Source organism: Hyperolius riggenbachi, chromosome 3, assembly GCF_040937935.1.
Source record: "Hyperolius riggenbachi isolate aHypRig1 chromosome 3, aHypRig1.pri, whole genome shotgun sequence".
In the NCBI taxonomy this organism is placed as follows: Eukaryota; Metazoa; Chordata; class Amphibia; order Anura; family Hyperoliidae; genus Hyperolius; species Hyperolius riggenbachi.
In genome coordinates, this window is record NC_090648.1 from 14,012,419 (window position 1) to 14,039,771 (window position 27,353).

General features: G+C 51.6%; 1 protein-coding gene across 4 annotated transcripts in view; it reads left to right on the forward strand.

Annotated features, from left to right (window-relative positions):
• NYAP1 (neuronal tyrosine phosphorylated phosphoinositide-3-kinase adaptor 1) overlaps positions 1-27,353 on the forward strand; it is a 218,979-nt gene that overhangs the window by 169,727 nt on the left and 21,899 nt on the right. For 3 of the 4 annotated variants that reach the window (XM_068273880.1, XM_068273879.1, XM_068273882.1), the window contains exons 3-4: positions 9,791-9,952; positions 14,708-14,988. In XM_068273880.1, the coding sequence (XP_068129981.1) occupies positions 9,831-9,952; positions 14,708-14,988 (403 nt within the window). In that variant the 5' untranslated portion in view covers positions 9,791-9,830. Of the gene's footprint in view, positions 1-9,790; positions 9,953-13,268; positions 13,302-14,707; positions 14,989-27,353 lie in introns of those variants that run through there. The other variant, XM_068273881.1, reaches the window with a different exon arrangement.

Below are 27,353 nucleotides of genomic sequence, written 5' to 3' on the forward strand. Positions count from 1 at the left end.
GGCACGTCAGCATGTGCGCTGCCATTGGGAAGAGGCGGGCCACGTGTGCTGGCACATCGACGGCAGTGCTGTCTTCATCCTCCTCCTCTGCCGCCTCATCCTCTCTCCACCACCGCACCAACTCAGCTGCACTGTGCTGATCCCCCTCATCAGCAGCGAGGTCAGGGACCTCCACCAAGTCCTCCTCCTCCTCCCCCTCAGAGGTGGACTGTGCAGCTGCTTGCCACTCCTGCTGGTCCAAGGCTGCCGCTCCCTGTTCCAGCAAAGCATCGAGGGCCCTGTTCAGCAGACAAACCAGGGGCACCCACTCGCAGACCATAGCATGGTCCCTGCTCACCATGTTAGTGGCCTGCAGAAAGGGAGCCAGCACTAAGCACACCTGCTGCATGTGCCTCCAGTCGTCATCGGGGACGATGGACGGGATGTTGCTGGTCTTGTCCCTTCTCTGAGCGGCAGAAACAGTGGCCAGGGCAAGGTACTGGTTGACAGCGTGCTTCTGTTTAACCAGATGCTCCAACATCGCCAGGGTGGAGTTCCAGCGAGTTGGAACGTCAAGGATCAGCCGATGGCGTGGCAGCTCCAGCTCCTTTTGCACGTCTTCCAGGCTCGCACAGGCTGCAGCCGAGCGCCGGAAGTGACGCACAACGTTCCTTGCCGTTTCCAGCAGTTCGCCTATCCCCTGGTAGGTGCGCAAGAACTTTTGCACCACCAGGTTCAGCACGTGGGCAAGACAGGGGATGTGGATCAGGTTTCCCCTGCCAATTGCGGCAACCAGATTGGCCCCATTGTCGGCCACCACCTCTCCGACTCTGAGGCCTCTGGGGGTCAGCCAAATCCTCTCCTGCTCCTGGAGTTTGGCCAACACATAGGTTGCCGTCAGTTTGGTCTTCCCAAGGCTGACCAAGTGCAGCAGCGCTTGGCAGTGGCGGGCCTTCACGCTGCTGCTGAGGCGGGGGGTTTGGCCAGGTGTGCCGGAGGATGGCAGAGGATCGGAGGAACCTGCTGCAGTTCCCCTGACCCTGTGGGGTGGCACCACCCACTGTGTTGCTGCTGCTGCTGTGCCCGCTGCTGCTCTCCCATCCTCACCCCCTTCCACCAAGCTGACCCAGTGGACAGTGAAGGACAGTTAGCGGCCTGTCCCGAAGCGGCTGCTCCAGGAGTCCATGGTGATGTGGACCCTTTCACCAACCGCGTGCTCCAGCCCTCGCTCCACATTGGCCATCACAAAGCGGTGCAGTGCAGGAATGGCCTTGCGGGCGAAAAAGTGTCTGCTGGGGAGCTGCCAGTCTGGGGCTGCACAAGCAAGCAGCGCACGCATATCGCTCCCCTCCTGCACGAGCGTGTACGGCAGGAGTTGGGAGCACATGGCCCGTGCCAGCAAGCCGTTCAGCTGCCGCACGCGACGGCTGCTGGGAGGCAGAGCCCTAACCACCCCCTGGAAGGACTCGCTCAAAAGGCTCTGGCGTGGCCTTTTGCTGGCACGGGAATCAGCGGACACAGCAGAGGAGGCCACTGAGGACTGGCTGCCAGAACAGGCCTCAGTGTCGGCGGCAGGAGTTGCAGAGGGGGGAGGAGCAGTGCGTTTCCGCACTCCTGCTGGTGCTGCTGGAGGAGCAGGAGGGCGGGTGGCTGCTGTTGCTGCTGCTGCTGCTGAAGGCTGTGCAGTGATGGGTGTGGTGCCACTGCCAGCACCAGATGCCTTCAGCCTCTGGAACTCCTCATGCTGGTGGAAATGTTTCGCAGCAAGGTGGTTGATGAGCGAGCTGGTGCTGAACTTTAAGGGGTCTGCACCTCTGCTCAACTTCCGCTGACAGTGGTTGCAAGTGGCGTACTTGCTGTACACTGTGGGCATGGTGAAAAATAGCCAGATTGGTGACAAAAACAACCCCCTACGGCCTGGAGCCGCTGCTGCCTGTCTCCCTGTGGTGGTTGGGGCGGGGGCTTGGGTGCGGCTGGTGGTGGTACTGGCAGATGCTGCTGCTGCTGCTGCTGAGCCTGAGACACCAGCAGGCTGTGGGACCTGCCTACTGCTGCCAATGCTTGCAATGATGCGCCTCCTTGCAAGGCCCACAAGCGCATCCTCCTCCTCCTCCTCAGAGCTGCTGATGACGACATCCCCTGGAGCTGGTGGCACCCAGTCTTTGTCTGTCACCGTGTCAACATCATCATCCCCGTCCTGAAACATGTCCTGCTGGGATGATGACCCCCCAAACTCCTCTCCTGATGCATGGATGGGCTGCTTGACTGTCGCCACAGTCTGGCTGTCCAATCCCTCCTCCCCCAAAGTGCCCATCAGCATCTCCTCCTCAAGATCGCCAACAACAGCAGACAATTGACTCATGATGCCTGGGGTCAAAAGACTGCTGAATGACAGGTCGGCGACTGACGGTGAACTGGCCTCCTCCCCAGGCCCTGCTGGGCGGCTGCTGCGAACAGGGGTGGTGGTGGTGGTGGTGAGGGTGGAGGCCTCGGATGCAGAGCTGATGGCGGGCTGCTCATCCTCCGTCATCAGTTGCACCACAGTGTCTGCATCCTTTTCCTCAATGGGACGTTTCCGACCCGGCTGGAGGAAAATAGGAGCAGGTACTACACGTACACGCTGCTGCTGCTGTGTCTCTGCAGCGTGAGTTGCTCCTGCTGGGCGGCGCCCAAGGCGTCCACGGCCAGTGGCTATAGGAGATATGTTAGCCACTGACGCAGCTGCTGCTGCTGCTGCGGAACTGTGCATTGTGGCGCGGCCGCGGCTTGCCACAATGCTGCTCCCTCTCCTCTTGATTCCCTTGCTGCCCTTCTCCTTGCCCAAACCGCGCTGGCTGCCACTTCCAGACATCTTTGATTTTTTGGGCGTAAACAAAAAGTTTTTTAAAAGGGCGGGTGAAAAAGTGGGGTACTTTAATGGAGTGGGTTGGTGGGTGAGGTGACACTAATCACTAAGTGATTAGATCGCTAAGTGATTACTAGTACAGTACTAATACAAAATACAATAATTCAGTAATCAGTATAAGTGTGAACAGTGAACAGTGAGTGTGTCCCCTAGTACACTAACTAGAAAATACAGTAATCAGTAGTAATCAGATTAAGTAGAAGGAAATAGAGTGTGTGTGTGTACTGAGTGCACGCACACACACACGCAGGAGCTAGCCTATGTACAGTGACTGAGTGTCCCTAGTAGTAAGTAGTAAGTAAGTGTACAACTAGAAATTACAATAATCAGTAGTAATCAGAAGGAAATAGAGTGTGTGTACACTACAGACAGTGAGTGCACGCACACACACACGCAGGAGCTAGCCTATGAACAGTGACTGAGTGTCCCTAGTAGTAAGTAGTTACTAGTAAGTACAACTAGAAATTACAATAATCAATAGTAATCAGAAGGAAATAGAGTGTGTGTACTGTACAGACAGTGCACGCACACACACACGCAGGAGCTAGCCTATGAACAGTGACTGAGTGTCCCTAGTAGTAAGTAGTAAGTAAGTGTACAACTAGAAATTACAATAATCAGTAGTAATCAGAAGGAAATAGAGTGTGTGTACTGACAGTGCACGCACACACACACGCAGCGCAGGAGCTAGCCTATGAACAGTGACTGAGTGTCCCTAGTAGTAAGTAGTTAGTAAGTACAACTAGAAATTACAATAATCAATAGTAATCAGAAGGAAATAGAGTGTGTGTACTGTGCACGCACACACGCAGGAGCTATGAACAAACAGTGACAGTGACAGTGAGTGTCCTAGTACAGTTACTACAAAATACAATCACTCAGTAGTAAAGGACAGCAGAAACACTGGTATAATAAACTAACAGAGGACAGGAGGACAGCTGCCCACACAGGCAAGGCCCTGAGGCCTAAAGCAGTGTAAGCTTGCCTGCAGCAGCTGTGTCTGTCTCTATGTAACACACAAGCTACTAACTAAAATACAATGTCTATCTAACTAACAACAATATAGGTGTGTATAGGAGGTGTATGTGAGCAAAAACGCTAGGTAGTTGACCACAATAAAGCTCTTGCTAAGCCAAAGCACAAAGGAGCAGATCTCTCTCTGTACAAAGTCAGGCAAGGACGGAAAAACGGAACATGGCGGCCGCTATTTATAGGGTAGGAGCTGGCCAGGGTCCCCCTCTGTGATTGGCTGCCGTCAGAGGGCCTGGGAGCCCTCTGATTGGCTCTAAGGACATCAATCTGGGCTATGACGCTATTCGAGCTCGGTACCGAGCTCGAATAGCGCCGTTTGCTCGAATAGCTCGAATAGTGAATGGGCTATTCGAGTTTACTCGAATAGCCCATTCGAATAGCTGCAGCTATTCAGAGCTCGAATACCGAGCTCGAATAGCTGAAAAAGAGCTCGAATATTCGAGCTACTCGAATATTCGAGCTCTGCTGAGCACCACGATATGGTAGGACATTAGACTATGGCTATGGTAGGATTAGAGTGTGAGCTCCTCTGAGGACAGTCAGTGACATGACTATGTGCTCTGTAATGTGCTGCAGGAGATGTCACTGCTATAGTAATACATAATAATAATATGGTAGGACATTAGACTATGGCTATGGTAGGATTAGAGTGTGAGCTCCTCTGAGGACAGTCAGTGACATGACTATGTACTCTGTAATGTGCTGCAGGAGATGTCACTGCTATAGTAATACATAATAATAATATGGTAGGACATTAGACTATGGCTATGGTAGGATTAGAGTGTGAGCTCCTCTGAGGACAGTCAGTGACATGACTATGTACTCTGTAATGTGCTGCAGGAGATGTCACTGCTATAGTAATACATAATAATAATATGGTAGGACATTAGACTATGGCTATGGTAGGATTAGATTGTGAGCTCCTCTGAGGACAGTCAGTGACATGACTATGTACTCTGTAAAGTGCTGCAGAAGAGGTCATCGCAGATGACTATATAAATGTATTGGGCTGATATAATAAAATGAAAAGGTAAAACACCCCATGTTGAAGGCTGTCTGCACCTAGTTGTATTCTTTGCCTCCTTCTTAGTATGCTGGATAAATCCCTTTGGTCATGCTTTGGGCAAACTCAGTCTACTCTCCGTCCACAGTGTGATGAGAAACCCTGCCCAGTGTGCCCACCTTTCCCTCAGGATTGTGGGACATCTCTTAATTGGTGGAATAAGCAGATAGAGGTTCCAGAGGTTCTAACCCTAGTTCACCCTTCATGAGAACTAAAGCACAGATTTTGTGATGATTTGCTCAGCTGCCTGTGCAGGCAGGCAGCCTTTTGACCATTGTGTAGGTTTGCATGCTGCAGGACTCTGGAAAGAAGAGCTTCTGTCAGTTTTGCAGCTTGTGCTTGCAGAGGAATTTGCATACGTTGTCATGCAAATTGCCTGGCCACATTCATTGGAGGCGTGTACTATAAGTACTATGTCTTTCCCACAATGCTTGGCTGGTCATAAGGATTTCGTCCTATGTAACACTCCTGGTGGGGTGTCAGCCTTACTCTCTGTTTGAAGATCAGCTTAGAGTAATTCCTGAATCTGCGCTAGGCAGGTTTTCCCTAGTGCAGTTAGGATTGTTTATCTGTTTGTTTGTTCTGTTGCCATTGTCCTGTCCCAACGGTGGTCGACAGGAAATGGTTCTGATCTCTGTTCTTGGAGTATAGCTGGTGCAGCGGTTGCTACCAGCTATCTCTTCTGATCTGTCTCTTTGGATCGCGCTAGCCACTTTTCGCTAGCGCTGTGGATCCTTCTGTTCTGTCTCCTGGGATCGCGCTAGCCACTTTTCGCTAACGCTGTGGATCCTTCTGTTCTGTCTTTCTGGATCGCGCTAGCCACTTTCGCTAGTGCTGTGGATCCTATCTCTCTCTCTTGTCCCTGTTTTCGTGTGTCTGTCTTGTCTGCTACGATCGCTTGCTGGAGGCTCGGTGAGGTAACCGTTAAGCAAGCGCTCGTGTCCTCTGTTTCATGTTTGTCTGTTAATGGTTAGTTAGGCGTGCTTGTCTCTATTGTGCTTATCACGTGGAGACCGCGCATAACCGCGTGCACTGTTGCGAATGAGTGCGGTGTTCGCGGTTAGCTAGCGTTTGTTATTTTCCGTATCTCCTCATTGTATTATTTGCTGTGCCTTTGCTAACCTCGTATTCTGTTCTGATCTGCCTTGTGTCACGTCTGGCGATCGCACCTCTCGCGATCGCGTTCCTGTTTCATATCTGCTGTTGTGTGTGCGCGGTCGCGGGGTGGCGACTAGGTTGGCGCACACATATACAACCTTTTGCTGGGTGCCTGCAATTACACGCTTGTGGAGGATTTCCGCCGCGTCAGCGCACGCGTTGTGCGCTGATCACGGAGAAAGTTCCACAATCGTTACAGATCTGCTTTTATTTTCACTCTAAAGTCTATCTACAGTCACAGAACTGAGACTGTGCAGCGTCCACTGTGGTTAGGCCCTGTTACACTTTATCATACTAACCCCCTCCATTGTCCACAAGTCAGCACTGAAGGCCTTTTCCAGGGCGTGGTTGTAATGATCCAGTGTCCACAGGCCCCACCACAGTGGTTACATAATGATCTATAATGGTGCTGCCTTCAGGAAGCCCAAGAACCTGATCAGAAGGGAATGAGCATGCCACCAGAATAAGAGAGACATGTCACCAAGTCACCAAGACACTCTTCTGCTAGGACTTTTCATCAGGCTACCCTGCCAGATGCCAATATCTCCATCTCCATGCCTCGCGCGACTCCGAGATGATCAGGGTAATGGTTATGTCACTGGTTATGACAACTCGCTTTCAGACCTTGACTACCAGTATTGTGTCAAATCATCTTCTGGGCAAATCTGGAGATCTCCAAGTGTCTTTTTACACGTGCTTTATACAAACCGACTCAGATGAGATTTCAGGACAAGGTGTAGAAATACCCGGCCTCACTCCCCTAGCCGTAGTTGAGGTGCAACGATCCAGCCACCAGAGCACCAGGTGTCACTCAACTGTCTGTATTGCAAGATCACAGTCAGATGTATAATGCAAAACTGCGAGGTCTATTAAAAGGTTTCCATGTAATACAATTTATGTACCAGTAACTTGCAGTAGATAGGTGCCAAAGACACCCACAGCCCATCAAATGCCTGCTGGCCACCTTGTATGAAAAGTCAGTGAGGGAACAGAGTCCAAAGTCCACACTCCAACAAAATGTGTCTCAGATCATGGCGACAGACACTGGTCTAATGCTGATTTGGGCATTTGCCCATCTTCAAGCCGATAAATGTGCACATTTTTTGGGAGTGTGGACTTTGGACTCTATTCCCTCACTGACTTTTTATATACAAGGTGGCCAGCAGGCATTTGATGGACTGTGGGTGTCTTTGACGCGAGTTACTGGTCCTTGTTAAAGGGAACCTGAAGCAAGTACAATTATTTAAGATAAACACATGACGTAGCTGCAAATGAATATTACATACTTACCTCACCGTCAGTTACTCTCAGAAGCTCACCATTTTCTTCTTACAGTGATCCCTTCCGGTTCTGGTGAGATTTTGTCAGAACTGAAATATACCAGTTGCTGTCAGTTATATATCAGCTGTTACAACTTAACGTGCAAGGTAATGTCCATGTTTCCCTATGGCTCAAGTGAGTGATATTACAGTTTAACAGTGTGCTGACCAGGAAGCTGTTATGGGGTAATGGCCATTTTTAAAATGCAGGACGGAGAATTCCATTGATCACAGGGGACAAACAGGACACAGGAGAGGAGAAAGAGATTGAGGAGTAGACTACACAGGAGGTAAGTATGACCTGTGCATGGTTATTTTGACTTTTTATTTTCAGTTCAGGTTCTCTTTAAACACAAATTGTATTACATGGAAACCTTTTGCATTAACCCTCCTGGCGGTATGAAAAATTCCGCCAGGAGGCAGTGCAGCAGTTTTTTGTTTTTTTTTTAAATCATGTAGCGAGCCCAGGGCTCAGCCCAGCCGCTTCGGCGATCTCCGATCAGGAAATCCCGTTCGAAGAACGGGATTTCCTGGAGGGCTTCCCCCGTCGCCATGGCGACGGGGCGGGATGACGTCGCCGACGTCAGCGACGTCGGGACGTCATTGGGAGTCCCGATCCACCCCTCGGTGCTGCCTGGCACTGATTGGCCAGGCAGCGCACAGGGTCTGGGGGGGGTGTATGCCGCGACAGATAGCGGCGATCGGGCGCGGGGCGGCAGCGATCAGTGTGCTGGCGCAGCTAGCAAAGTGCTAGCTGCATCCAGCAAAAAAAAAAAGTATGCAAATCGGCCGAGCAGGGCCGGAGAAAACCTCCTGCGCGGCTTACCCCGAACGTAGTTCGGGGTTACCGCCAGGAAGGTTAAAAGAGCTTGCAGTTTTGCATTATACATTTGAGTGTGCTGATCTTTCTGCAATACAGGAGGTCAAGCTAGAGGGGCGTTCCTTCCACATGCTGCATTCAGAAGTAGCTTTTGGGGTTCACAAAGCATGACAACACTACACTCACCTAAAGGATTATTAGGAACACCATACTATAATACGGTGTTTGACCCCCTTTCGCCTTCAGAACTGCCTTCATTCTACGTGGCATTGATTCAACAAGGTGCTGAAAGCATTCTTTATAAATGTTGGCCCATATTGATAGGATAGTATCTTGCAGTTGATGGAGATTTGTGGGATGCACATCTAGGGCAGGAAGCTCCCGTTCCATCACATCCCAAAGATGCTCTATTGGGTTGAGATCTGGTGACTGTGGGGGCCATTTTAGTACAGTGACCTCATTGTCATGTTCAAGAAACCAATTTGAAATGATTCGAGCTTTGTGACATGGTGCATTATCCTGCTGGAAGTAGCCATCAGAGGATGGGTACATGGTGGTCATGAAGGGAAGGACATGGTCAGAAACAATGCTCAGGTAGCCTGTGGCATTTAAACGATGCCTAATTGGCATTAAGGGGCCTAAAGTGTGCCAAGAAAACATCCCCCACACCATTACACCACCACCACCAGCCTGCACAGTGGTAACAAGGCATGATGGATCCATGTTCTCATTCTGTTTACGCCAAATTCTGACTCTATCGAGACTCATCAGACCAGGCAACATTTGTCCAGTCTTCAACTGTCCAATTTTGGTGAGCTTGTGCAAATTGTAGCCTCTTTTTCCTATTCGTAGTGGAGATGAGTGGTACCTGGTGGGGTCTTCTGCTGTTATAGCCCATCCGTCTCAAGGTTTTGCATGTTGTGGCTTCACAAATGCTTTGCTGCATACCTCGGTTGTAACGAGTGGTTATTTCAGTCAATGCTGCTCTTCTATCAGCTTAAATCAGTCGGCCCATTCTCCTCTGACCTCTAGCATCAACAAGGCATTTTCACCCACAGGACTGCCACATACTGGATGTTTTTCTCTTTTCACACCATTCTTTGTAAACCCTAGAATTGGTTGTGTGTGAAAATCTCAGTAACTGAGCAGGTTGTGAAATACTCACACCGGCCCGTCTGGCACCAACAACCATACCACGCTCAAAATTGCTTAAATCACCTTTCTTTCCTATTCTTCAGTTTGGAGTTCAAGAGATTATCTTGACCAGGACCACACCCCTAAATGCATTAAAGCAACTGTCATGTGATTGGTTGATTAGATAATTGCATTAATTGAACAGGTGTTCCCAATAATCCTTTAGGTGAGGGTATAATGCACAACAGCAGCTGGAGATCAATTGCAGGATCTGATGACACAGTATGACTGGCTGCTGGATTCCACCATTGCCGTATTGTCCCATTTATGTGGCTGCAGTTACCTTTTATTGCTAATTAGCTATGTTGTTTATCTTCCAGTCTCCACCCTCTGGGCAGTCTAGAGGTCAGGCTCCGGAAGATGACCCCCAGCTCCCCTGACGCCGTGACGTATCTCGGGAGAGACAAGGCGGCAGACATGAATCTGCTGTACAGGAAGAGCCGGGTAGAGTGGAGGCAGAAAGAGGAGGAGCCGAAGAAAAGGTTGGAAACCCAGCATGTTATGTTTTGAAAGCTGTACTAAAGCTGTTTGTACAAGGCAGCTATCACAAACACAAACATATAAAAGCTACATTTCTCTCTATAATGCACTATGAATTACTTTTTTCCTGTGTTGCTGCTGCTTACACTAGATAGTGAAATATTGACAGATCTGACATGTTTTGGACTAGTCCATGTCCTCATGGGAGATTCTCAGGTACAACTTTATTTACAAAAGTACTTACTGAAATGCCGTTGCAATCAAGTAGGTGAACTGACTGACATCTTTGTATAGATCATTTCCAGGGAGTGTGTTTGTAAAGTTAATACTGAGAATCCCCTATCTATTTGTCTACCTACCCTACTGTAAGTGACAGCAACATAGGAAAAAAGTAACTTATGGTGCATTTTACTAAGGGAGAAATGTGCTTTTTATATGTCTGTATATGTCTGTATTTAAAATGTTTACATTTTTCACAATAGTAGTCTTTTAGGTAGTGGACACACTTGTCTTTTTTGCGTGCGTTTTGCACACGTTTTTCTACACGGTATGGGCTTGATTCACAAAGCGGTGCTAACCTACTTAGCACGTCTAAAGTCTTTAGACGTGCTAACCAGGGTGCTAAGTAGGTTAGCACCGGATTTCTCAATCAGATCGCGCGCAAAGTTTTGCGCGCAAAGTTTTACGCGCGCAAAGTCCTATAGGCTTTAATGAGCACTTCACGCGGAGCGCCCTGTGCTCTGTGCAGTGCGCACATAAAGTTCAGGGGCAAACGCAGGATTTTTAAGGGGGGGGTTCCTGAAAGGTCCAGAAGCACGTATGTCCCGAGTGCTTCCGAATACAGGTGGCTCCATACTGCCCATGCACAAAAGTGCGCTGGCGTATTATGGAGCTGCCTATCTTTGGAAGTACTCAAGGACACGAGTGTTTCTGAGGGCTTCTGGTAGCAGCAAATGTGAACGGGGTACAGCGCTGGAACAACTCCCCAAGAGAGGAACAGGAGATAGACTTAGTTTGGACAATTCAGTGGAATATGCTACATAGTTTCACATAGCGCAAGCGATACCCATATGATGCAGGGATATATGCATCTGCGGAAGATGTCGGCGCTACATAAATACTAAATAATAATATTTTGCCTCACCAGGATTGCACTTTTATTTAGCTTTCCTGTAAGACAAGAACACACAGTCAGCTCTAGGGGAAGAGGGAAACAAAGGTGAATGAGGGAGGGCTGGTGCACACCAAGAGTGCTTCTGAGCGTTTTTCAAATCAACAGTGATTTGAAAAGCGCTTGGCTAATGTTACCCTATGTGGGTGTTCCCACAGCAGCGTTGTGATTTTTTCAAAATCGCAGGTATACTGCATGTAGCATGTTTTTGAGCAATTCATTCAAAAATCGCTCTGAAAATCACTTCACAAAATCACACTCACAAATTGCTAGCGATTGCTATTGTCATTTTGGCGTGCACTAGCCCAGAGAGAGGAGTGGAGAAATTGAGAATAGCCCCGGAGATGGAGCAGAGAACTTATCTGTATTGAAGTCCCACATCACACAGGCTACTTGCCTGTAATCGGACTCCTGTCCCTGTCAGTCTCTCACACAAGTCAGAAAGAAGCCCTCCTGGAGTCTAGGGACTGTCAAAAACTTTTCAGCTTGTTATCCACAGTTCCACACCTTATCCACACATGCAGTCATTATAACAATGGGGAGAGACCAGACAGATGTTTGCCCACAGACCCTGAGTCCAGGCAAGCTCTGCATCATGCTGTGCATATTTACCAGCTTGCCTGCACTCTAATTTCATCATGTCTGACACTTCTGTGCTGTGGAGAGTCCAGGACTCCATAATCAACATTCTCTCACTGTAGGCTGCATCTTCTTGTGAGGGTTGTGAGGGAAGCTCGGCTGCCTCTCTCATTCTATTAGCTGGAGGGAAGCACCAGAAGTAAGAAGGGAGGGAGAATGAGGCTGTTTATATTATGCGGGCTTCCCTGGCTGAATACACAGCTCAGTGCAGGGGGGAGGTTCCAGACACCCGGAACAGCCCCCTGAGTTCGCCAGTGAAGTTTTGCGCGCGAAAAGCTCGTTTAGACGTGCTAAGGGGGTTTTCACAGGCGTGCTAACAGTTAGCACCGCTTTGTGAATCAAGCCCCATGTGTGTTTGTATGCAGAAAAACATGCACGTTATTCACAGCAGCTAACGTAACTGATAGAAAAAACGCACACAATGTGCAGAATTATTGCCCAGTCACACTATGGTGATTAGTGGGCGATTCACGCTTATTGTCGCAGCCCTAGTGCAATTGTAACCCCGTCGCAGTGATCTCGTTGCTGTGATTGCTGCCGATCGCGGGTGTTTCGCGGTTAACAACAATCGCCAAATGTTTTACCTGCAGCATTTTCTCATGATTCTTAAGCGATCACAGCACAGTGCTTAGAAAAGCGCTGATGGCGATCGCTTTGAATCGCGAAAGTGTACAGTGATATTACGCCTCTAATTACTGTAAAATCCCCTGCCGCAAAAGGACGTGCTACCGGTTTGCGCTTTTTAAGTGTGAATTGTGCTGCAGGATGTCACGTTTTTTTCTGCGTGTGAAAAACGCATTCCGGTGTGAACTAGACCATCGATTAACATGAGTTCTCAGTTAAAATCATATTTTCTGTGCAGAGAATGTGCACGACAAGAGAAAAATGCGAAATTCTTTCAACCAGAAATTGCTATAAGGCTTCTGTTACACTCTAAATCGCATTTCCAATTTGCAGGACTTTTTTTAAAGACCGTAACCTATGAAATGGTTGATTTTGGAAAACATTTCACTCAATCAGCTTTTGATATTTTTTTCCCTTTTTAATATGAGTTATTTATAATTGAATATCTCTGTACGTTTATCAATATTTCACACCATCATCATTCTCTGGTTAGTTTTACAATTACCACTGAACATCACGTTGCTACTTAAAGAGGAACTGTCGCAAAAATCTCAAAATTGAAAACGCAGACAAATAAGAAGTACATTTCCCCCAGAGTAAAATGAGCCATAAATTACTTTTCTCCTATGTTCCTGTCACTTACAGTAAGAAGTAGAAATCTGTCATCACTGACAGATTTTGGACTAGCCCATCTTCTCATAGGGGGGGTTCTCAGGGTTTTCTTTATTTTTAAAAGCACTTAGTGAATGGCAGTTGCTCCATCCAACTGCCAAAGCAGTGAGCAGGGAGGCTGACCAGCATCTTTGTATAAAGATTTTTCAGGGAATGTCATTATAAAGAATAAGGGCTGAGAATCCCCTATGGAGAGATGGACTAGCCCAAAACCTGTCGGTAATGTCAGATTTCTACTACCTACTGTAAGTGACAGCAATATAGGAGAAAAGTAATTTATGGCTCATTTTACTCTAGAAGAAATGTACTTCTTATTTGTATTTGTTTTAAATTTTAAGATTTTCGCAACAGTTCCTCTTTAAATCTTCATTTAACACAGTTTTTTTTTTGCGGCACCACTCAATGATTTCTGTTTATACAGCATATTACAATAAATTAATAAACCAAGCACAATACAGTCACATTTTATTATAATTCTACCTAATAATCACTTTTCTATATATATTATTTTCATGTTACATATCGTGCTACAGTATTTCCTCATTTTCATAATATACATAAACACTCCCACGCTTTCATAATTCTTTTTCGTTGTTTCTACAACCAGTAATTAAAAGACTCCCAAGGTAAATAAAAAAAGCGGGAAGGAGAGACGGGCTATCTCTGTGACGACCATTGAATGGTGTGATAAGGTGCACTTTGACACCAGTCAGTGCAAATACCTTATATGCGTTTTTATGCAGTTTGGGTCCAGTTTGCATGGACCCACAATGTAAGTAATGTGTTTTTATGAAAAACTGTCGAATAAAGATTGTACCCCCCTGTTGTTGAAAACTACTAAGCCTGGCTTGTTGTTTGTCCCTTGGTGGTGGACACTGTGTATGTAACAAGCACTGGGTGACTACAGGCTATAAAAACAGAAGAGGGTGATGTCTCAGCGCTGAGGAATACAGATTTACATATTTTAAAAAAAAAAGCAGTCTTTACTTATCTGGTCCTTCTTGTCCTAGATGTCTTCTGGGTCCCTCCCTGCAGCTCTGGGGCTCCCTGCAGTCCCAGTGGCTGCTTGTGAAGTGCGCCAACCCGTCAGTAGGTCGGCGCTGCTGCGCAAGCGAGCGCGGCCACGTCATCGAGCACGTACTGCGGGTCAACTGACGGGTCAGCGAGCTTTGCAAGCGGCCAGCGGGACAGCGGGACAGCGGGGCACAACGGTCCGGAACTGACTGCTTTCTTTTTTACTTCTGGAGTCCTTTAAAGTTTGGTATGTACGGAATAGTTACATACAAGTTATTCAGGAATAAAATTTGATAATCTGTCACACACAGCATGTAACTCTTGGTAAAGCTGGTCTGAATTTTTCAGTACACCCTATCTTTAAAAAAAATTGAAATTTGATCACATTTCACAGCCGAATGTAAAAATATAAATAAATGCAATTTTTCTGTACAACCAATTGTTTTTTGTGCAATAAATTGTGGAAAAATTTAACAGAAAAATTGTCATGTGTGTGGCCACCTTTACAGAGATTATAGCAGGAAAAACTCCTTTCTTTAAAAATATGGTTTGTAGAACATTCTAATCTGTTTGATGACATTATTTGTCCCGCGGTGAAGAAGTTATTCATTCTCATCTCTCCGTTCCTCTGTTCCAGCTCCGGTAAGGTTCGGGACATGGCCTCGTTCCGCCGCCACTTTCGAATGGGCTTCATGACGATGCCAGCATCTCAGGAGCGGGCTCCTCTCCCGTGTGCCAGTGCCATGGCCCCCCGATCTCTGTCCTGCCACTCGGTGGGCAGTGCGCCGGACGAAAGTGGAAATGAAGGGGGTCCAACAGGGAGGAGAGCCCCGGCAAAGCCCAAGAGAAACCCCAGCACAAAACTCAGCTATGGTGGAGAGGGGAGGACAGCGGAGGAACGCAGGCTCAGAAAGGAAGGTAAGACGAAACCAAGAGATCCTACACTGTCCCATCGTTTAGTCCAGAGGTGTCCATCTTCGCTCCTCGAGGGCTGGCTTCCTCACACGTTTTTAGTATTGTTCTAATTTACAGAGGGGAGTGAATCATGCACTCCATCCCAGAATAACCACAGGAATAGGACCTTCGAGGACCATAGATGGACAACCATATTTTACTCTAAATAAAGCCATCCTCTTCAGCCATGGAAGAGCCAACCCATCTTCCATCCTCAAGGCCTGGGGTCAGAGGCAAAACTACAGGGGAGCAACAACTGCAGGGGGGCCCAGTGCTGTAAGGGGGCCCCAACTATTACTACTCTTCTTCTGATGAAGGGGTTGATCCATCAGATCAGGTGGTTTTGTGGCTACACTTGTTATGGGTGTAAAGATTATGATGGCCACACTTGTTTTATGTCCCTTGTGAGATGGGCCTCCAGGCTGTGAGTGTCACAAGGCAAGGGAAACGGTGGGAACATTAAGGGCCCATCAAAGTTTTGCCGGGGGGCCCCATGATTTGTAGTTAGAGATGTAGTGAACGGTTTGCTGGCGAACGGTTCCAGGCGAACTTCGGGTGGTTCGCCTTCGCCGGCAAAGGCAAACTTTCCCAGAAGTTCGATTCGCCCCATAATGCACTATGAGGGTCAACTTCGACCCTCTACATCACAGTCAGCAGGCACATTGTAGCCAATCAGGCTACACTCAGCCCTGGAGCCACTCCCCCCCCCCCTTATATAAGGCAGGCTCGCTGGCCATTACACTCACTCGTGTGCCTGCTATTAGACAGACTAGGGCGAGCTGCTGCAGACTTGTTCTTCTAGGGACAGATTAGTCAGGCTCTTGGCTTGTTAGCTTGCTCCTGGCTGAATGTTATTGCTTAAATAGCACCCCTCATTCAACAGCTCTTTTCAGAGCTAATCCTGTTGTTGTGATCATTTTTTTTCCTGTGTGTCAAAGTGACACTTGTGTTGCTTAGACAGCATTGCTAATTCATACTGTGTGTGTGCCACTGCCAGCAGCCCTGCCAGCAGCAGCACATTCAGTGACTACCTGTGTGTGTGACAGGGAGCTGCAGATTGTACTACCATGTACTGCATTTACCTACTACTAGTACCTGTTGTGTTGAGTGAACTCACCTGACTGCATCTAACTACCTTTTGTGTTCAGTGAACCCACCTCACTGCATATAACTACCTTTGTGTTCAGTGAACTCACCTGACTGCATCTAACTACCTTTTGTGTTTAGTGAACCCACCTCACTGCATCTAACTACCTTTGTGTTGAGTGAACTCACCTGACTGCATCTAACTACCTTTTGTGTTCAGTGAACCTACCTCACTGCATCTAACTACCTTTGTGTTCAGTGAACTCACCTCCCTGCATATAACTACCTTTGTGTTAAGTGAACCCAACCTCACTGCATATACCTACCATCCCCCCGAGATGGACAAATTGGACAAACCAGGTAGAGGAAGAGGTAGAGGCAGACCCAGAGGAAGGCCACCTGGCATCGGCAGGTCTGTGCGAGGTCGTGTTGTTGTGATTTTGTGCGGACCTGGCCCAAAGTACAGTGCTCAGAAGAAGGCACGTGCCATCACTTCCCAAAATTGTGAGGACGTGGTTGAGTATTTAACACAGAACACCTCATCTCCCGCAGCCACCAGCGCTACAACAAGCACCACATCCGCTGCATTTGACACTTCGCAGGAGTTATTTGGTGTGGAAATCACTGATTCACAGCCAATAATGCTACAAGAAGATGAAGGCACTAAGCAAGTTACAACACCTCATACGTCTGAGTTAGGTGGCGATAGTATGGACGTAACGTGTGAGGAGGGGGATGATGAAGCACCTGATGTTGGTGCAGTTGTGGAGGTGTCTGAGGAAAGCGAAGCTGGGCAGGAGGATTATGATGACGATTATACGGATGCCACGTATGTTCCCAATAGAGGAGATGACCAGGGGGACAGTTCAGAGGGGGAGCCAGAGAGGAGTAGGAGGAGACGAGTCCATGAAAGAAGCAGAGGGAGTTCGTCCTCAGAAACAGCTGGGGGCAGTGTCTGGCTCCATGTATCGCCAGCTATGGACAGCCAGCTAACATGCCCTTCAAGGTCAGCTGCTGATGCCACCATAGTGCCATCACCCCAGGGGGGCTCAGCGGTTTGGAAAATTTTTAACGTGTGTACCTCAGATCGGAGCAAAGCCATATGTTCTCTCTGCCTCCAAAAATTGAGCCGTGGAAAGGCCAACACTCACGTAGGGACAAGTGCCTTATGAAGGCACCTGGAGAAAAGGCACAAACAGCAATGGGAAGAACACCTGAGGAAAAGCAGCACCCAAAAGACAAGCCACCCTCCTTCTCTTCCTCCATCAGGTGCATCATCTTCAGCCGCTTTCTCCCTTGCACCTTCACAGCCACCCTCCTCCACACCTCCTCTGCCCTTGAGCGGTTCCTGCTCCTTTGCCCACAGCAGTAGCCAGGTGTCCGTGAAGGAAGTCTTTGAGCGGAAGAAGCCAATTTCGGCCAGTCACCCTCTTGCCCGGCATCTTACAGCTGGCGTGGCAGAACTATTAGCTTGCCAGCTATTACCATACAAGCTGGTGGAGTCAGAGGCTTTCCGTAAATTTGTGGCCATTGGGACACCGCAGTGGAAGATACCAGGCCGCACTTATTTTTCACGAAAGGCCATACCCAAACTGTACCGTGAAGTTGAGAGGCAAGTGGTGTCTTCTCTTGCGAAGAGCGTTGGGTCAAGGGTCCACCTGACCACGGATGCCTGGTCTGCCAAGCACGGGCAGGGCCGCTACATTACGTACACAGCCCATTGGGTCAACCTGGTGACCGATGGCAAGCAGGGAGTACGTGGCTGCGCAGCGGATCAACTTGTGACACCTCCACGGCTTGCAGGCAGGCCTCCTGCCACCTCCTCTCCTTCTCCTCCAGCTACATCCTCTTCGCTGTCATCCTCCTCCTCCTTCTCCATGGCAGTTCAACTCTAGTGGTGCTGCCTTTTCCTCCTCTCCAGCTACACAGCCCCATCTCCCCAGAGCCTACGCTGCATGCCAGGTACGACGGTGTCACGCCATTTTAGACATGTCTTGCCTCAAAGCGGAGAGTCACACTGGACCAGCTCTCCTGGCTGCTCTTAACAAAGAGGTGGAGCAATGGCTGACCCTGCACCAGCTGGAAATCAGCATCGTGGTGTGTGACAATGGCAGCAATCTCATTTCTGCTTTGAATTTGGGAAAGCTGACACACATACCCTGCATGGCACATGTGCTGAATCTGGTCGTGCAAAGATTTGTGTCAAACTACCCAGGCTTAGAGGGCGTCCTGAAGCAGGCCAGGAAGTTGTGTGGGCATTTCAGGCGGTCTTACACGGCCATGGCACACTTTGCGGACATTCAGTGGAGAAACAAGTTGCCGGTGAGACGCCTGATTTGCGATAGCCCGACTCGCTGGAATTCCACCCTGCTCATGTTCTCTCGCCTGCTAGACCAGGAGAAAGCCGTCACCCAGTACCTGTGTCATTACAGTACAAGGACACAATCTGGGAGGATGGGGATGTTGTGGCCCAACAACTGGACACTGATGCGAAATGCATGCAGGGTCATGGAGCCCTTTGAGGAGGTGACCAACCTGGTGAGTCGCGCTGAAGGCACCATCAGCGACTTGATCCCCTATGCTTACTTCCTGGAGCGTGCTGTGCGTAGAGTGGTGGAGGAGCGTGAACAGGAACAGTTATGGCAGGAGGAGTCATGGGAGCGATTTTCATCTGAACCAGATATTTCCTCGACACCTGCGTCAGCACAGAGGGGGGAGGAGGAGGAAGAAGAGGAGTCGTGTGGGGAAGGAGAGGAGTCAGTATGAGGATGAGGATGAGGAAGGTGTTTCTGTGGAGGAGGAAGAGGCGTCTGCAGAAGAACAACCGCAGCAGCCGTCAAAGGGGGCTTGTGCTGCTCCACGTTCCCGTGGTATTGTTCGTGGCTGGGGGGAGGAAGAAGAGTTGCGTGACGTCACTGAGGAAGAACAAGAGGAGATGGAGAGTACGTCTGGATCCAGCTTAGTGCAGATGGCCTCTTTCATGTTGTCCAGCCTGTTGAGGGACCCCCGTATCAAAAAACTCAAGGGGAATGACCTGTACTGGGTGGCCACGCTACTAGACCCTCGGTACAGGCACAAAGTGGCAGACCTGTTACCAACTCCACACAATTGTTTAGTATGGAGTCGCACTCACTTGGCATCCATCAATCCCAGATGGTCAGGTGTGCAGATCAAATAGTCCCAGACACCATGGGACTTAAATAGTAACAAGGTAAAAAGATTATCCGCACAACCTTCAAAAGAAGCTTGTTCTGTTTATCAGGCTGAAAACATACAACATTTTAAAAAGAACTATAAGGCAGGACAGTCCACTGTTTCGGGCCCCTGCCCATCATCATGCTGCCTAGTTCTAAAATGACATAAAAACACATTCAAATATACACAAATACAACCAATCACTGATCATACTGTATACTAATTAGAGGACCTGATGGGACACAGCCTATTTGCATGTCTAGTCACACCTCCAACACCCCCATTGGTGGATCCAAAACAGATCTAAACATTTATAAAATTACATTAAATCAAGGCTGAAAGATAATACTAATAATGATCAGGCATACCTCATGGATGTAATGGTAGAAGATCTACCAAACCGCACTGATGGCAAGAGCTGATTGTCCATATAATATCCCAAAAAGTGACATTATACTAGGGTAAACAAAACGCCAAAGACGCATGAAAATGACGTATGTACGCGTCAAACAACGCGCCGTTGGAACAGGAAGTACGCGTCACACAATGCGGCGATGTAAACATACCGACGTACGCTTAAAAATGACGCAACTGTGCATGCCAAAAAAATCCGCATCTAAATGACGCATGTCCGCATAGAGGCGACGCATCAAAAAGACGTATGTACGCATTAAAAACGCGACTACGTAGGTATGACACGTATCGGCACTACGTAACCATAGCAACCACACGTATGTGTCAAAAACTACGCAACAACGCATACCAACAATATATAACAACTCAGCACAAGGCGGAAAGGATGCAGCACTTGCAGAACAAGCTGGCAATGATGCTTTACAATGCGTTTAAGGGTGATGTGACAGTACAACGCAATAAAGGTACCACTGGCAGTAATCCTCCTCCTCCCAAGTCCACGCAGGCAAGGACAGGACGCTCCAGCGATCTCGGGGTGATGTCGGACATGCGGACATTCTTTAGTCCAACGCCTCGCCGTAGCCCTTCCGGGTCCACCCTCCACCAACGCCTGGACCGGCAGGTAGCCGACTACCTGGCCTTAAGTGTGGATGTAGACACTGCAAGCAGCGACAATGAACCCTTGGACTACTGGTTGCACAGGCTTGACCTGTGGCCAGAGCTGTCCCAATTTGCCATCCAACTTCTCTCTTGCCCTGCCGGAAAGCGTCCTGTCAGAAAGGACCTTCAGCGCAGCTGGAGGCATTGTCACCGAGAAGAGAAGTAGCTTAAGTCACAACAGTGTTCAGTACCTCACCTTTATCAAAATGAATGAGGCATGGATCTCGGAGAGCTACTGCCCGACCAAAGACTAAGTCAGTCCCCACACACAGCATCTCTGCCTGCACGCCGTGCGCCTACCTGCCCCAAGAATAAGTCGCTCCCCACACAGCATCTCTGCCTGCAGGCCGCTTGCCTTCTCCGCCACCACCAACAGGGTCCAGGACTCTAGGCGGATTCCTGAATTTTTCCGCTATACTAATTTTTCTGGTGCGTGTACATGCCTGCCTAATTTTTCTGGCTGCACTGCGGGCGGCTGCAACAAAAAAACAAAAGGCATGTACATGTGCCCATCCCCCTTCGTGATCATTACCTTGCTGCGGTGAAGGGGCTTGTGTATCACAATGAAGCAATGACCGCTGGATATATGAGTTTCTCGGGTGGTAGTGGCACACCAAAGATAATAAGGTCATTGTTTCATTGTGGTCCGAACAAATTTGATCAGCTGGACAGTCACTGTAGCGTCATTCAGCTACATCAGCCGGGCGACCATATGGGCTGGAAAGCCACCATCACCTGCACTCTCGTCATGGTGCGCACCAGTCCAGCACGGCCGTCACTACACAAACGGCTGTTTGCAGTCACTGCATACCTTTCACTGCATCTGTGACTGCACATTGTATTATACCTGGCAGTCAGTGCATACCTTGCACTTGAATGGATGGCAGACTTGCCCTCCATAACTGATTCTCGTGAAAGGCAAGTGGTATCATCTTTATCCGCCATAACAGTGAATTCATTTCAAAAACAGCAGGTCCTCCCGAGTCCTGTATTGTTATTCTTGGTCACTACCTCGGGGCGGGCATGCCTGCTGCCCTCCTTGCCTGGATGTGTGGTGGTAGCCAGCCATTTGTTAGGCTACAACTCCAGACCGGAATCACACCAGGAAGGGTTCCCCCGCCATTACCCTTGGTCACAATGGCAGACTTGCCCTTCTTAATAGATTCTCGTTGAAGGTACTGTAGAACCAGCAGAAAAAGTAAATTAAAAAAAATAGATGTAAGCTTTAACAATGGTAGAGAAAGAACCATCGAAAGTTGACAAGGCAGACAGACATTACCTAACCAGACATCACTGAGTGAGGAAGAGCAATCTCGCCATGGTGCGCACTGCGCAGTAGTCCACCACGGCCGTCACAACACAGACAGCAGGGATGGTCGTAGGCAGCCAACTTCGCTACGCTGGAACTACGCGTATTTTTACGCAAATACGCTTCGCAATCTACGGCTCCGAAATCAGCCACTTCGCTACGTTAGCATACCGTAGACTACGCATTAAAATACGCAAGCTTCACGTATTGCGTAGCGTAGTTGATGTGACCGCTTATGCCCTTATGCGGAAAAAATTCCGCAATAATCTGCTAACTATGCGCATACACAAACTAATTTAAGCATACATTCCAACATCCAATGCGAAATTGTATGCGTACAAAGGGCAATAAAATTTCTGCGCATGCGCAATGACCCATATCAATGCAGTTACCGCACGCGTAGTTGACTTCGCAATACATACGTCAACTACGCGTAGCGGACGAAGCTACGCATAGCGGGACTACGACTACGCGGAAATGCGTAAGTGTAGTTCTTAAACTTCGCCTACGAACTACGATGCGTAGTTGCGTACTACGATGCGTAGATTCGCGCTGGCGTAGTTTACGAGCAACCCTGACAGACAGCTGTTTGCGGTGCATTACACAGTGAGTTTGGTGTGTCAGTGTGCAGCAGTACACTAATTACCCTCCCTGATTGATGTATACACATGCAAGATGTTTTAAAGCACGTTAGGCCTGCAATTGAGCATTCAATGTGATTTCTGCCCTATAAACGCTGCTTTGCGGCAAATCCTGGATTTTTTTCCTGGGGACTTTTGGCGTGTATCCCACTCCGCCATCCCCCCCCTCAAGGTGTTAGACCCCTTGAAACATGTTTTCCATCACTTTTCTGGCCAGCATAAGTGTTTTTAGTTTTACAAGTTCGCCTCCCCATTGAAGTCTATTGCGGTTCGCAAACTTTTCCGCGAACCGAACCTTCCGCGGAAGTTCGCGAACGGGGTTCGCGAACTGAAAATCGGAGGTTCGGCCCATCTCTATTTGTAGTTACACCCCTGCCTGGATCCCCACACATTTTTATTATTGTTTTATTACTGTTGAAATTAACTTTTGGGAGTGAATGAAGTAAAGGAGTGATTCAGCAAGAAAATGACCCACTTCATCGCAGGGGCAGGCATGGCAGGGCAGCACAGGGGCAGGTATGGCAGGGCAGCACAGGGGCAAGCATGACGGGGCAGCACAGGGGCAGGTATGGCAGGGCAGCACAGGGGCAGGCATGGCAGGGCAGCACAGGGGCAGGCATGGCAGGGCAGCACAGGGGCAGGCATGGCAGGGCAGCACAGGGGCAGGCATGACGGGGCAGCACAGGGGCAGGTATGGCGGGGCAGCACAGGGGCAGGCATGGCAGGGCAGCACAGGGGCAGGCATGGCAGGGCAGCACAGGGGCAGGCATGGCAGGGCAGCACAGGGGCAGGCATGGCAGGGCAGCACAGGGGCAGGCATGGCAGGGCAGCACAGGGGCAGGCATGGCGGGGCAGCACAGGGGCAGGCATGAGGGGCAGGCATGGCAGGGCAGCACAGGGGCAGGCATGGCAGTGCAGCACAGGGGCAGGCATGGCAGGGCAGCACAGGGGCAGGCATGGCAGGGCAGCACAGGGGCAGGCATGGCAGGGCAGCACAGTGGCAGGCATGACGGGGCAGCAGAGGGGCAGGCATGACGGGGCAGCACAGGGGCAGGCATGACGGGGCAGCACAGGGGCAGGCATGGCAGGGCAGCACAGGGGCAGGCATGGCAGGGCAGCACAGGGGCAGGCATGGCAGGGCAGCACAGGGGCAGGCATGGCAGGGCAGCACAGGGGCAGGCATGGCAGGGCAGCAGAGGGGCAGGCATGACGGGGCAGCACAGGGGCAGGCATGACGGGGCAGCACAGGGGCAGGCATGGCGGGGCAGCACAGGGGCAGGCATGGCAGGGCAGCAGAGGGGCAGGCATGACGGGGCAGCACAGGGGCAGGCATGACGGGGCAGCACAGGGGCAGGCATGGCAGGGCAGCACAGGGGCAGGCATGGCAGGGCAGCACAGGGGCAGGCATGGCAGGGCAGCACAGGGGCAGGCATGGCAGGGCAGCACAGGGGCAGGCATGGCAGCACAGGGGCAGGCATGGCAGGGCAGCACAGGGGCAGGCATGACGGGGCAGCACAGGGGCAGGCATGACGGGGCAGCACAGGGGCAGGCATGGCGGGGCAGCACAGGGGCAGGCATGACGGGGCAGCAGAGGGGCAGGCATGGCAGGGCAGCACAGGGGCAGGCATGGCAGGGCTGCACAGGGGCAGGCATGGCAGGGCAGCACAGGGGCAGGCATGACGGGGCAGCACAGGGGCAGGCATGACGGGGCAGCACAGGGGCAGGCATGACGGGGCAGCAGAGGGGCAGGCATGACGGGGCAGCACAGGGGCAGGCATGGCAGGGCAGCACAGGGGCAGGCATGACGGGGCAGCAGAGGGGCAGGCATGACGGGGCAGCACAGGGGCAGGCATGACGGGGCAGCACAGGGGCAGGCATGGCAGGGCAGCACAGGGGCAGGCATGGAGGCACAGCACAGGGGCAGGCATGGCAGGGCAGCACAGGGGCAGGCATGGCAGGGCTGCACAGGGGCAGGCATGGCAGGGCAGCACAGGGGCAGGCATGACGGGGCAGCACAGGGGCAGGCATGACGGGGCAGCACAGGGGCAGGCATGGCAGGGCAGCACAGGGGCAGGCATGGCAGCGCAGCACAGGGGCAGGCATGGCAGGGCAGCACAGGGGCAGGCATGGCAGGGCAGCACAGGGGCAGGCATGACGGGGCAGCACAGGGGCAGGCATGGCGGGCAGCACAGGGGCAGGCATGGAGGCACAGCACAGGGGCAGGCATGGCAGGGCAGCACAGGGGCAGGCATGGCAGGGCAGCACAGGGGCAGGCATGACGGGGCAGCACAGGGGCAGGCATGGCAGGGCAGCACAGGGGCAGGCATGGAGGCACAGCACAGGGGCAGGCATGGCAGGGCAGCACAGGGGCCGGCATGGCAGGGCAGCACAGGGGCAGGCATGGCAGGGCAGCACAGGGGCAGGCATGACGGGGCAGCACAGGGGCAGGCATGACGGGGGAGCACAGGGGCAGGCATGGCGGGGCAGCACAGGGGCAGGCATGGCAGCGCAGCACAGGGGCAGGCATGGCAGGGCAGCACAGGGGCAGGCATGGCAGGGCAGCACAGGGGCAGGCATGACGGGGCAGCACAGGGGCAGGCATGGCAGGGCAGCACAGGGGCAGGCATGGAGGCACAGTACAGGGGCAGGCATGGCAGGGCAGCACAGGGGCAGGCATGGCAGGGCAGCACAGGGGCAGGCATGGCAGGGCAGCACAGGGGCAGGCATGGCAGGGCAGCACAGGGGCAGGCATGACGGGGCAGCACAGGGGCAGGCATGACGGGGCAGCACAGGGGCAGGCATGGCGGGGCAGCAGAGGGGCAGGCATGACGGGGCAGCACAGGGGCAGGCATGGCAGGGCAGCACAGGGGCAGGCATGACGGGGCAGCAGAGGGGCAGGCATGACGGGGCAGCACAGGGGCAGGCATGGCAGGGCAGCACAGGGGCAGGCATGACGGGGCAGCACAGGGGCAGGCATGACGGGGCAGCAGAGAGGCAGGCATGGCAGTACAGCACGGGGACAGGCATGGCGGTACAGCACAGGGGCAGGCATGATGGTGCAGCACAGGGGCAGGCATGACGGCGCAGCACAGGGGCAGGCATGACGGGGCAGCACATGGGGCAGGCATGATGGCGCAGCACAGGGGCAGGCATGACAGCACAGCACAGGGGCAGGCATGACGGTGCAGCACAGGGGCAGGCATGACGGCGCAGCACATGGGGCAGGCATGATGGCGCAGCACATGGGGCAGGCATGATGGCGCAGCACAGGGGCAGGCATGATGGCGCAGCACAGGGGCAGGCATGATGGTGCAGCACAGGGGTAGGAATTACGGCACAGAACAGGGGCAGGCATGACTGCCCAGCACAGGGGCAGGCATGACAGCGCAGCACAGGGGTAGGCATGGCAGCGCAGCACAGGGGCAGGCATGACAGCGCAGCACAGGGGTAGGCATGGCAGCGCAGCACAGGGGTAGGCATGGCAGCGCAGCACAGAGGCAAGCATGACGGTGCAGAACAGAGGCAGGCATGACGGCACAGCACAGGGGCAGTAATGGAGGCACAGCACAGGGCAGGCATGGTGGTGCAGCACAGGAGCAGGCATGGAGGCACAGCACAGGAGCAGGCATGGAGGCAGAGCACAGGGGCAGGCATGACGGCGCAGCACAGGAGCAGGCATGATGGCGCAGCACAGGGGAAAGCATAACAATGCAGCACAGGGGCAGGCATGACATGGCAGCACAGGGGCAGGCATGGCAGTACAGCACGGGGACAGGCATGGCGGTACAGCACAGGGGCAGGCATGATGGTGCAGCACAGGGGCAGGCATGACATGGCAGCACAGGGGCAGGCATGGCGGTGCAGCACATGGGGCAGGCATGATGGCGCAGCACAGGGGCAGGCATGATGGCGCAGCACATGGGGCAGGCATGATGGCGCAGCACATGGGGCAGGCATGATGGTGCAGCACAGGGGCAGGAATTACGGCGCAGCACAGGGGCAAACATGATGGTGCAGCACAGGGGCAGGCATGATGGTGCAGCACAGGGGCAGGAATTACGGCGCAGCACAGGGGTAGGCATGGCAGCGCAGCACAGAGGCAAGCATGACGGTGCAGAACAGAGGCAGGCATGACAGCGCAGCACAGGGGCAGGCATGGTGGTGCAGCACAGGGCAGGCATGGTGGTGCAGCACAGGGCAGGCATGGTGGTGCAGCACAGGAGCAGGCATGGAGGCACAGCACAGGGGCAGGCATGGAGGCACAGCACAGGGGCAGGCATGGAGGCACAGCACAGGGGCAGGCATGGAGGCACAGCACGGGACAGGCATAGAGATGCAGCACATGGACAGGCATGGTGGTGCAGCACAACAGGAGCAGTAATGGAGGCACAGCACAGGGCAGGCATGGTAGTGCAGCATAGGGGCAGGCATGGTGGTGCAGCACAGGAGCAGGCATGACTGCGCAGCACAGGGGCAAGCATGACGGCGCAGCACAGGGGCAAGCATGACGGCGCAGCACAGGGGCAAGCATGATGGCGCAGCACAGGGCAGGGCATGGCGCACATGGTGCTGAGGCACCCATGGCATAAGCCATGTCTACACCCCTCTAGATACACTACTGCGAAGTGTCTCCCTTCCCCCAGTTTCGCTCCTAGTTAAATGCTGGTTGGTAGACCCCAGGACGTTTGGCTCAGTAAGTTGGAATTTAGAGTGGGTGGCCTGACTGCATGGCTGTTTGGATAATTGCAGTGCATCTGTGTTGACAACTTCTCTTAAAATGTTGTATTTATTTTTCTTTCATTCATGAAGGTTTGTTAAGGCTGAGTTTCTATAAGCTACTAGTAAAGTATGTTATAAAGAAAAGTGACTTGTTGCATTGACTAATGGCTGTTTTTATGAACGCCCAGTTTTATTCACCTGTTGCCAATGGCGTAACTACATGGGGCCCCCCAGCGAAACCCCCCACAATGCTCACACCCCTTCCCTTGCCTCCCTTTGGTGCCCTTCATGGTCTTGGGGCCCAT